This window comes from Vombatus ursinus, unplaced genomic scaffold, assembly GCF_900497805.2.
Source record: "Vombatus ursinus unplaced genomic scaffold, bare-nosed wombat genome assembly UNPS02014784.1, whole genome shotgun sequence".
Classification (NCBI taxonomy): domain Eukaryota; kingdom Metazoa; phylum Chordata; class Mammalia; order Diprotodontia; family Vombatidae; genus Vombatus; species Vombatus ursinus.
The window spans coordinates 14,398,226-14,410,733 of record NW_020954562.1 but is presented as its reverse complement, the minus strand read 5'-3'; the positions used below and the strand labels follow the sequence as shown (position 1 = coordinate 14,410,733).

The 12,508-nt window shown below is 42.5% G+C and overlaps 1 protein-coding gene across 4 annotated transcripts in view; it reads right to left on the bottom strand.

The window, feature by feature from the left end:
* The window catches only part of MND1 (meiotic nuclear divisions 1), a 119,161-nt gene extending 108,032 nt beyond the window's left edge, over positions 1-11,129 (bottom strand). For 2 of the 4 annotated variants that reach the window (XM_027866876.1, XM_027866878.1), the window contains exon 1: positions 1,406-1,677. In XM_027866876.1, the coding sequence (XP_027722677.1) occupies positions 1,406-1,525 (120 nt within the window). In that variant the 5' untranslated portion in view covers positions 1,526-1,677. Of the gene's footprint in view, positions 1-1,405; positions 1,678-10,016; positions 10,222-11,073 lie in introns of those variants that run through there. The other 2 variants (XM_027866877.1, XM_027866879.1) reach the window with 2 other exon arrangements.
* Positions 11,130-12,508: the final 1,379 nt, after the last annotated feature.

The following is a 12,508-nucleotide window of genomic DNA, read 5'->3' as shown; positions in this document are numbered from 1 at the left end:
AACAAATCAGAAGAAATAAAAAGAATGATCAGAACCTATTATGCACAACCATATGCTAACAAAACTGAGAACATAAAAGAAAGGCACAGAAGACCAAATAGAGATCTTAAATAATCTAATCTTAAAAAGGAAACAGAACTAATTATAAAAGAACTAAAGGAAAAAAAATTCTGGTACTGAGAAGTATATCAAACTTCTAAAGTTTAATTAGCAACTATGCTACAGAAATTATCCTCAAAAATTAAGAAAGAAAGCACTCTACTATAGTCCTTTCATGAGACAAATTAGTTCTAATACTTAACCCAGGGAAGGATAAAACATAGAGCTATAAACCAATACCATTAATGAATATCTGATTTAATACATTTTAAAATAAAATACTGTCAAGCAGAATACAGCAACTTAACCAAGAAATGATCCATTATGATCAAGTTGGATTTACACCAAGGAGGCAAGGATGATTCAACATTAGGAAAATAATCAACATTATTAGTCATATTACAAACAAAGCATCAAAAACTACATGGTTATCTCAACAGATGTAGGAAAAACTTTTTGACAAGATACAACATTCATTTGTACTAACAAAAAAATCCTAGGCATGGAGAGAATTTTTTTTAATATCATACAAAGCATCTAAAACAAAAAATAATCCATATAAAATGAGGATACAACTAGAACCTTTCCCAATAAATACTATAGCAAAGTAAGGATGTCCACTCTTCCCATTATTATTTGATAGTTATTTTGCTAGCAATAGCAATAAGAGAAAGAAATTAAAGGTGTAGAGACAGGTTAAAGAGAAGTTGAAACTACCCCCATTTACTGATGATATGGTAATTTACTTTAAAACCCTAGGGAGGAGGGCAGCTAGGTGGCGCAGTGAATAAAGCACCAGCCGGGGAGTCAGGAGGACCTGAGTTCAAATCTGGCCTCAGACACTTGATACTCACTAGCTCTGTGACCCTGAGCAAGTCACTTAACCCCATTGCCTAGTCCCCCTCCCAAAAAAAACCCTAGGAAATTAACAAAGATTAATTCAGATAATTAATAGCTTTAGGAAAGTTACAGGCTAAAAAAAAAAGCAAAACCTAAAAAAACCAACAACATTTTTATATAACAACAAAAGCCAAGAGGCAATAATAGAAAGGTAAATGATTCCAATTACCCATAAAATAATTGAGGATCAATCTATCAAAGCAAACACACACACACACACACACACACACACACACACACACACACACACAGAGGATACCAAAAGCCATTCCCTAATATATACGTGATCAAAAGATATGAAAAAATAGTTCTCATAAGAACAATTGCAAACCATTAATAACCATATGAAAGAAAGTTCCAAATCAAGAAATGCAAATCAAACCAACCCCAAGATTTTACTTCTCACCCTGCAAATTGGCAACAATGACAAAAGATGGGAACAGTTAACGTCGGACGGGTTATGGGAAGACAGGTATACTGGTTGGTTGATTGGTTGTTGTCCTTCATTCTCAAAGAGGACCAACATGGCATCACTATGCTAGAGTCAAGTTACAGTGTGTCCTACTGTGGCTGATCAGACCAATTACTACTTATTCTACCACAGGTCACGCACTAATAGTCCCTGTGGGATGGATTCTCTAAGTTTACATATCCTGCATTTCTCTTGAGCTATTTCAATTCTGCTTTGCTCATAGAGCACAGCACCTTCTCTGATGTGGGCATGCCATGTTGGGTGGTCCTATGTCAGTGTCTCCCATGTCACACAATCAATTCCAAAGTTCTTAAGAGAGACCTTTGTGAGTTCTCCATAAATTGGTCTTTTTGGCAAGTGCACATTTTCCGTTTGAACAATGTGGTCAGCCCATCAGAGTTGCGCTCTCTGAAGCAGAGTTTGAACGTTTGGCAGTTTAGTTAAAGAAAGGACCTCAGTGTCTGCTATCTTATCCTGCCAGGTGATCTTTGGAATCTGCCTAGGACAATTCAAATGAAGCAATTCAGTTTCCTGGCATGGTGCTGGTACACTGTCCAGGTTTTACAAGCATACAACAATGAGATCAGCACAATGGCTCTGTAAACCTTCAGTTTGATAGTCAGTCTAATACCTCTTCTCTCCCACACCTTCCTTCGGAGTCTCTCAAACACTGAGCTAGCTCTGGCAATGTGTGCATCAACGTCATTATCAGTGTGTACATCCCTGGAAAGCGCACTACCAAGGTAAGTGAATTTATCCACAGCATTCAAAACTTCTCCATTTGTTGTAACCGTTGGTTCCACATATGGATGGTGTGGTGGTAGCTGATGGAGCACCTGTGTTTTCTTGGTGCTGTTAGGCCAAAATTAGCACAAGCAGCAGAGAACTGAGCCATACTTCGTGGCATCTCAGCTTCAGAGGCACAATCATCTGCAAACAGAAAATCATGCACCAACACTCTTTCCACTTTGGTCTTGAGTTGTAATCTTTTGAAATTGAAGAATTTACCATCAGTGTGGTGGCTAACCTTGATGCCATGTTCATCTTCATTGAAAGCTTTTAACAACATGGCTGAAAACAACATGCTAAAAAGCATGGGAGCAAGAACACAGCCTTGTTTCATTCCATTGGTGACTGAGAAAGCGCAAGAGCACTGTGCATTATCCAGAACCCAGGCAAGGATGCTGTCATGAAACTGATGTACAATGCTGATGAACTTCTCCAGGCAACCAATTTTGACATAATTTTCCATAAGCCCTTGTAACTAACAGTATCAAAGGCCTTAGACAGATCTACAAACATTGTACACAGTCCTCTGTTCTGCTCCTGGCATTTCTCCTGGAGTTGCTTGGCAGCAAACACCGTATCAACCATTTCTCAGTCTTTTCTGAAGCCACACTGGCTCTCAGGTAGATGACCATCTTCCAGGTGAAGAACCAACCTATTAAGGACTCTGGCAAGAATCTTGCCAGCAATGACTAAGAGAGAGATCCCCAGTGATTGTCACAGGACTATTTCCTTTACCTTTACAGAGATGGAAATGGAGGCATCCTTGAACTCCTGGGGCATAACCTCCTCTTGCCATATAACCTGGAAAATTTCAATCAGCTTTTGTATGAGCAATGAACCCCCTACCTTGTAAATCTCAGCTGAAATAGAATCAACACCAGGTGTTTTGCCACAAGAAAGGAGCATAATGGCATTCAAAACCTCTTCTTCAGTTGGAACTTCAGCGAGGGAGGGACTGACTTCAACCTTAGGTAAACAGTCAATGCTTTCAGCATTGATTGATGATGGTCTGTTGAGAACATCATGGAAGTGTTCAGCGCATCTCTCTGGGATCGTGTCCTTATCACTAATCAATGTGGCTCCATCAGCACTGAGTAGTTGAGATGCACCATTGGTCTCTGACCCAAAAATAGCCTTCAGGGCAACATAAAAGAGCTTTGGATTGTTACTATCAGCATAAAACTGAATTTCATCTGCCTTCTTACTGAGCCAAGAATCTTGCATCTCTCTAAGCTTTCCTTGTACTTTTACTTTTGATGGCATCAAATGCTGCCTTCTTAGAGATGGATGAACTATTCTGCAGGTAAACCCTGTGGAGTTCTCATTTTTCATTTAACAGCTTCTGAATTTCCCCATCATTTTCATCAAACCAATCTTGATGTTTGTGTGAGTGTTCTGACCCAAATGAGCAAATGCAGTGCTGTACACCAAATTTCTGAAAGCTGCTCACTCCTTTTCTGCTCCACTGTTGCCAAATGTGTGTTGGCTCAACTTCCCTTTCAAGTCAGCAAAAAAACATTTCCACTTACAGAAGAGCTCTAATCTGTTGACATTAATTCTTTTGTTAGTCATTTTGCCTTGGGAACACTGCTTTTGTTGAATGAGAATATGTAGCTTGAAGAGGATAAGTCTATGATCAGTCCAGCACTCTGTACCACACACTGCCTTCATCACTCTCACATCCTGTCTGTCTCTTCTCCTCACAATCACATAGCCTATTAAATGCCAGTGTTTGCTGTGAGGATGCATCCACAGACTTTTATTGCATTTAGGTAAACGGAAGACAGTGTTGGTGATGAGAAGGTCATGAGATGCACAAGTCTTCAGTAGTAAGTGACCATTACTGTTGCTGTTTCCAACTCCATTCCTCCCTAGAACTCCCTGCCAAGTCTGGTAGTCTGAGCCTACTCTAGCATTAAAGTCACCCAGAATTATAAGCTTGTCCTCTTTTGGCACATTGATGATAAGGGTCTCCAGGTCTTCATAAAATTTTCTTTAACCTCGTCAAGGTTCATCATGGTGGGAGCACAGGCAATGATGATGGTGGTATGCAGTCTTCCCTGCAGGTGCCAATCACATTGTCATGAGGGTGTGGTTCACTGCTTTTGGTAGGTATACAAGTTTGTTGACTGGATTAGTTTTGATTGCAAAACCTACATCAGCTTCACGGCACTCCCCTTCACTGTGGCCACTCCACAAAATCACATATCCAGCTCCAACTTCAGTAAGCTGACCTTCGTTTGCCAGTCTTGTTTCACTCAAGGCTGCTATTTGAATGTGATACCTACTGAGTTCTCCTGCAACAAGAGCTGTTCGTCTTTCAGGTCTACTGGATTTTGTGTTGTCTGTAAGTGTGCTCACAGTCCATGTGCCAATGGTGAATGGAATCATCTTTGCAGACATTTTTGTACATTTTTTTTATGTTTCGACGACAGAGTGGGATTCCCCACCTGCTGCAGTAATCAGACCAGGGTTGGGTAAGCAGACAATTTTCAGGGCATCTTTTCTAGCCCCTTCCTCACATCAGGAGGTGAGCAATGTGGTCCATAAAAGGCTGCTCAGACACTATGGGGGCTGCCAAATCCCACTGCTGCTTCCAGTAAGAAACGACCGTGTGGCCTGGGCCACCTAAGTACAGGATTGTGACTAAAGCTCCCAGTATATCCGCACCTGCTGCTTCATCACTTGCCTGTCACCACAGGACTTTGAGATAAGTAGAATGGTAAAATGGTATGGATGATGTCCTTTGATTCGTGAATATATGAGATTTAAGTGAGGTAGAGTTGCACGAAGTTGTTGCCCTCACTGTTTCCTTCAGAGTCATCACAGTCCAGTGGCAGGACAGAATCAATACGACTGGTGATGGCTCAAGATGCCGTGGATGACTTTGGTATCTTCGATGTCTAACCAAGCTCTAAGCACTCCATAGTGCCTGCTTCAGCTGCCTTCATGGCCATTGGAACAAATTGTTCCCATCTGCCCATTCCCCTAGGGGAAGTCTCCATATGCATGAGGTAGACACCCCCCAATTCACCAACAGGTTTGAGAACACTTGGGTTACCTTCAACCTGGTTTAGCCCATCTGCTGAAATGGTTTACCAGGGTGTGGCCATTGTGCATGCTACAGCTTCTTGGAGTCATAGGTGAGAATTAGGTGGAACAGGTGGACACCAAGGATGGAAAGCAACCCTGAAAAGGGCTCAGCAGCCTTCACAATAGAGGTACTAGTCTTCCCTGAACACACCCTACACCCTGGTATATTAGTACACTGTTGGTGGAGTTATGAATAAGTACAATCATTTTGGAAAGCAATTTGGAATCACAGAAATAAAATTACTAACTATCTATTCCCTTAAACTCAGAGATTCCACTATAAGGCTTAAACCCCAAGGAGGCCATTAATAAGAAGAAAGTCTCCATGTATACCAAAATATTTATAACAGCCCTTTTTGTGAGAGCAGAAAATTGGAAACAAAGTAGGTGTACCTTGGCTGGAGAATGGTTAAAACACATCGTGGTACGTAAATATAATGGAATGAGAAATGATGAATATGATCATTACAGAGGAAGCATGGAAAGATCTATAAGAACAAATGCAGAGCTAAGTAAGCAGAACCAAGGAAACAATATGCACAATGATTATAACAATGTGAGTGGAAAAGAACCACAAACAAAAATCAAAAGTAAATGTCGCAAAATTACAAAGAAGTAGGCTCCAAAGAAGAAATGAGAAGATACCTCCACCTAACCCTTTGCAAAGATGGAAGGTCCATAAATATACTATATTTTCAATGTACTGATCAGTTTTGCTGAATTCTTTTCCATCTTCCCTTTTATTTTTAGTTTTAAAAAACATTACTTGGGGACATATGGAATGGCTTTCTGGAAGTGGAAGGGATGCTGGGGAGAAATTATAGTAATGTAAAAAAACAACATACATAAAAATATCTAAAAAAGAAAATCATTTTGGCAGTTGTACAGAAGATGGATTGGAGAGGGGTGGTCAAACAGAATGCTATTATAGCAGTCTTTTTTGTGTATGACAGCAATCTCGATGAATGGTGAGAAGAGCTGGAATTAGGAAACTGGGAAGATATGAAAGTAGAAACAACAAGATTTGGCAACTAATTTGGATATGTGAGATGAGGAGTCTAGAAGGATGATGATTCCCTCAACAGAAATAAGGAAGTTCAGAAGAGGGATGGGTTTGGTGGGGATAGATAATGAGTTTTGTTTTAGTCATGCCTAATTTGAGAAGCATATGTGATCTTTCAGTTCCAATGCCTAGGAATTTGGTGATGGGGGACAAGGCCTTGAGAGCTGGACATGTCAATCACAGAGTGATCTGCATAGAGGTGATAACTTGTGGAAGCTGATGAGGTCACCAAACGAGACAGTAAAGAGAAGAGGCCCAAAATGAAGCCTTTGGGAAGACCCATATTTAGGAGGCATTATATGGATGAGGAACAGCAAAGGAAACTGAGAAGACACAGCTAGATAGGTAGAAGCAAAAGAGAGGCAATATAACAAAAACTCAGAGAAAAAAGAATGTCCAGGAAAAGAGCCAGTGTCAACTCCTGAAAAGCAATCAAGAATGAGAAATGAGAAAAAGCTATCAGACTGGCAATTTTAAAAAATTTCTTTAAAAAATAATCAACTTTTCCCTCCATTTAACAAGCATTTAGTTCTCTCCCTCCTAACCCCCAACCTGAAAATAGAAAAAGAAAAAGAAAAACACAACCACTTTAACAAACACTGGTAATTAAACAAAACAAACTCTCCGATTAGCCAGGTCCAAAAAATCTATGTCTCATTCTGCATATTAAGTCTGTCACCTCTGTCAGGAGGCAGATTGCATTCCAGGCTGGCAATTAAAATAGCACTGATAACTCTGGAGAGAACAGTTTGAGTGATGAGGTCAGAAACCAGATTAACAAAAGGTACGAAGTGAGTGAGAAGAAAGGAAATGAAGGCAACAATTATAGCTTTTTTCTGATATTAAATGATCAATATAAAAGGATACCAGGTGAATAACCTTCATTAAAAATCTCTCAAAAACGCCAATTCATTACTTGTGAGAGAAAAAGTGTTCTCTGCAAAACAGAAATAGGTGCAAGTATAGCTGAAGATTAAGAAACGGAGGGACACATGTTACCTGGATAATTTCTTTTAAAGGTGGTTTCATCTTTTTATAAAATCAGGGGCTCTAATAAATGATGTTCTATCATAGATTAAAGAATACTTAGGAACAATTCTATGTACCATTAAATCTCAACAGAAGACTGATACATACAAAAGTTACAGAGATGACTTGTACTACCCTTTAACTATGTAAATATATGCTTAGTTTTAGGAAAATTGTTTCTATGACAACCCTTGCTACTTCAAATTAAACAGCCAGTAATTAGCTCACAATCTGGTAAGCTTTGCCTAGATCAAAAATACTTTAAGATGATACAAAATTTCACATTTCCAACCCCCACCATCATGAGAAAATGTTTTAGAAAAACTATCCCCATTCATCCTGTAGTTTGTTCTTTATCAGAGATAACAATCAAACAGTTTTAGTACTGGATTTAACTTCTACAAAGAGCTCAGGTGTGAGAAACAGACTTCTTCATACCTAAAGGGAAAAGCTTTAACCTGTGCTAGACAGATTTGGACAATCAGTTAACTCAGTACTATAACTACCAAATTACTAAGAGAGAGGGATAGTATCAACCTGCATGAGTGACAAAAAATGTTTAAGTCTATTTGAACACGAGGGTGGTTCATTCACACCAATTTATTTATACCCAGGTGGCTGGGTTAGTCTAACCACAAAGAAGCCGTTATCAGTTAAAATTACATCTGGAACGGCAGTAACTTCACACTTAAGTACCCTGGACTGCCTGTCTGAACTATAATTTCAGCTAAAATACTGACCGTTTTCAGCTTAAAAACAAAAGGCCTCAAATTACAGTTAATATGGCCAATCTAAACAAACAGAGGTTTTTAAAAATCCAAGCAAAGTTAATTGGAAATAGTTTGATGGGTAGTGAGAATGCACAAGGAACAGAATAAGGTTTGAAATCCTACCTGGATTTAGCTGTTCTGCCTCTCCCACTACTAACTATGACATTAGGCACTATTTCTCTCTAAAAACACTCTCCTGAATAGGAAGCAAGCCAGAGAAGCAGCTTGGAAAGCTACAGGTTGGTCTTATTATATACTTCAGAAGAAAAGAACACCATACCTAATAGAAAACTACATTTTGCAACTCAATCCTGTTTTTGTTCTAGGTATATGCAAAAAGCAAATATAGAAAAATAACCTCTCACCCCTCACTCCTTTCCCAATAGAATACCAAGCGGTGGCTGAGTTCCTCACTTTTGCTTTATGCAGGTTTAAATATTTCACAAATGCTTACAAAACATAAAAGCTACTAAAAAAAAAGAAATAAATGCCATTCCTCTCTTGGCCATTTGAACTGGTGAATTTTCCTTGCTGGCTAATTCTTTGACAGTCCCATGTCCATTGCTGTTCTTTCACCAGGGCAGCTGCAGCCCTAGCCCTCCATTCATTAACTCAAGGATCATTTATTAAGCATCTACTATTTGCCAGGTACATTGCCAGGGAGAGTAAATTATTATTATTTTTTTGCTTTTTTTTTGCGAGGCAATCAGGGTTAAGTGACTTGCCCAGGGTCACAGAGCTAGTGAGTATCAAGTGCCTGATGCCGGATTTGAACTCAGGTCCTCCTGACTCCAAGGCCTGACCTCTATCCACTGTGCCAACTAGCTATAAATTATTTTTTAATAGTATTTGTAGGAGACTTTGGGGCCCAGAATTACAGAAGTTGTATGACATTTCTTCACCCTTCACACTACCAAAATATTCTTCCTAATGCTTAAGTCTCACCAAACCCTTTATCCTTGCTCAAAAAACCTCTGTGTCTGGATAACGTACAAGTTATTCAGTCTAGCATTTAAGGCCCCCCATTTTCTGGTAAATACCATCCCTGAGAATTGACATTTCTGCCTTTCAAGAAAAGAAGCTCAGGTATCATCTCCACCTTTCAGTCTCCTCCATCTTCTTGTCCCCAAAAGAAAGTGCTTTCTCTCCCCTCAAAAAATTTCAAGGTAGGATTTTTTTGTCATGGCCCCTGTCACAGTCTGATGAAGCCTATGAACCCCTTTTTGGAATAATGATTTTAAATATATAAAATAAATTGTGTTTCAAAGAAAGCCAATTGCATTGAAATATAAAAATATTTTTAATAAGCAAGTTCATGTGGGAGAGCTAGGTGGCCCAGTGGACAGAGCTCCAGCCTTGGAGTCTGGAGGACCTGAGTTCAAAACGGGCCTCAGACACTTGACATTCACTAGCCGTGTGACCCTGAGCAAGTCACTTAACTTCCGATTGCCTCACCAAAAAAAGCAAAAAAAAAAAAACCAAAAAAAAACAAGCAAGTTCATGAACCCCAAGTTAAAAACAACCTTGAATTACAGTATCTCGTCCAGATCTCTCCAGTGCCCCATCCCACCCAACCCTGCATTACATTTATATGCAAACATACATTTAGTACGAACAAAGTACCCAGTGAATACTTCAATAAACGTTTGTTATGTCAAATTTTAAATGGTTTAACTCCTTCCAAGTTTGCAAGTATTCAATGGAGCAAGAAAGCATGTTAAACAATGTAGGCCTGACAGAGAGGGAAAAGGCCTGAAATTGTTAGTAGAAATGTATTCAAATTCAGCATTTCTACACTTACTAGCTGTGACCACAGGCAAATCACAATTTGAGTCTTAGTTTACTTCTATGTAAAATGCAGGCACCTAATAAATGCTAATTGACCGACTGCAATGCCTAGAAGTTTTGTCCTGAAAAACAAATGACACAAAACATAACCCAACACAGCTTTTTTGGGGAGTGGGGGAAAGACCAGGGAAGAATGAAGAGTAGATGAGAGGAGGAGGAGAAAGGGAAGGGGAGGAGATAGAGGGGAAGCAGAGAAGGAGAAAGAGAAGGGAGGGAGAATAGGTGGAGTGGAAGGAAGAAGGAAAAGGAAAAAGGAAGGAGGGAAGAGGGAGGAGGGAGAGCAAGGGATGGGGGAAGGAGGAAGAGAAGGCAAGAATGGGGAGGAGGAGAAGGAGAGAACGGGGGAGGAGGGGAAGGAGAAGAAAAAAGTGGAAGATGAAGGAGAAAAGAAGGAGGTAGAAGAGGGGAAGGAGGAGGGAGAGCAAGTGAAGAGGGGAGAAGGAAATGAGTGAGGAAGGAGAAGAGAGGGAGGAGGGAGAGCAAAGGATGAGGGAAGGGGAGAATGGGGAGGAGGAGGAGAAAGGAGAGGGAGATAAAGGAGAGAAGAGGGAGATAAAAGAGGGGAAGGAGGAGGGAGAGCAAGTGAAGCAGGGGAAGGTGGAAGAGAAAGGGAGAAGATATAGAGGGAGGAAAGGGGGGGAGGAAGAGGTGGACCAGGGGAACCAGGAAGAGTAAGGAAAGAGGAGGAAGTGAGAGGAAGGAAAGAGGAAGTTGGAGTGGAGGGGGAGGAGAGAAGGGGAAGGGGGGGGAGGAGGAAGGGGAGGAGACAGAAAAGGGAGGAGGAGGAGGAGGAAGGGGAGGAGACGAGAGGAGCAGCGGGAGGAAGGGGAGGGGATAGAGGAGGGGGGTCGCAGGAGGCGGAGGAGGGGGAGGGGGCGCAGCGGCTGCCCCAGGTGGAGGAGGAGGGGCTGGCGGGGGGCACCGGCGCGGGGGGGGGGGGGGGGGGCGGGGGCCCGGGGGGGGGGGGGGGGGCGGCCCACGGGGCCCGCCCCCCCCCCCGCGGCGCTTACCATGGCTCGGCGCGGAGGCGCTCCCCCGGCGGGAGCAGCGGCGGCCGGAGGCGGAGCCGAACGGCGGAGGCGCGGGTTTGATTTTGGCGCCGGCGCCGCCCCCACCCCCGCGCGGAGCCGCCCCGAGGAGGCGGGGGAGGCCCCACACCGGGAGGAGCAGCGCCCCCTGGTGGCCCGGCCCCGTTCGCCTCTCCGCTCCTCCGGCTTCTCTGTGACAAGGACCCACGAAGCTCCTACTGTGTTCCAGGCGCTGTGCCGAGAGCTGCGGGTGCAAAGAAGGAAGAAGGCGGGCGCTGCGCCCCAGCTGATAGGCCGACGACTGTCTCTGCCGCGCTCCCTGTTGCTTTCCTCCGCCTCCTCGGCTTGCAACTTGGATAGAGTTTTCAGGGCATCCTTTGAACTCGGCTGGGGGGCGGGGGTGAGGGGGATCCCCTTTAGTATCACCGACACCGAACTGAAATGTCTCCTTTCCTTCAGTTATAAATGCAGGCAACAAAACATCCCAAGAAGGGGTACACAGGCTGCACCAGACTGCCAAAGGGGAACGTGGCATGCAAGAGCTCCTACCTGCAGCCATCAGCCTCTGACTTTTCTCCTCTCAACTCTTCTCTGCACCAGCTCTTCTTTTCTCTCCATCTGTCTATTTTCTATATCTCTTTGTCCCTGTCTCTTCTATTTCCTCCATCCTCTGTTAACTGTGCTCAACTGTGCCCAAGTCTGTTCTATCTCCTTTATTTCCTTCTTTTCTTTTTCTTTTTTTTTGGTGAGGCAATCGGGGTTAAGTGCCTTGTGCAGGGTCACATCTCCTTTATTTCTTACCACTGTCCGTGTGTGTCTCTGCCTCTTTGTTCTCGTTCTCTCTCTGTCTCTCTCTCCTTCCCTCTCCCTCCCTCCTTCCCTCTCTCTCTGTGTCTCTGTCTCTTCCTCCTATTATTCTCTCTTTCTCTCTCTCTCTCCCTCCCTCCCTCCTTCCTCTTTGCTTTTCATGTCTCTTCCCCTGACTCCAATTTCTGGTTCTTCCCTTTCCCAGTCTCCTCTTTCCCTACCTCTCTCCTCCATGTTTCTGTCTCTATATCTCTCCTTTCTCAGACTGTCTCCCTCATGTTTCTGGCCTTGTCTCTTTTTCTTCCATTACATGAACTACAGAAATTAGGAGACTGAGTCTTTCTGGCTAATGCCTCTCTTCCTTTAAGCTGAAATAGGTTCCTTTGAAGGAATGTGTTGAGTCCCGGCTTTTCTGTGAGCTTTATGGAACCTGATAGGAGCTGGTCTCTGACTCTGAAAAGAAAAAACCTACCCCTTCTAGTCACCCCCTGCTCAGTGCAGGACTCCCTTCTATCAAGTGAGAAAATATTTGTAAGCGCTTAGCACAGAGCCTGGCACATAGTAGGCACTTAATAAATGCTTATCCCCTGCCCCCTTCCCTATAGCACTT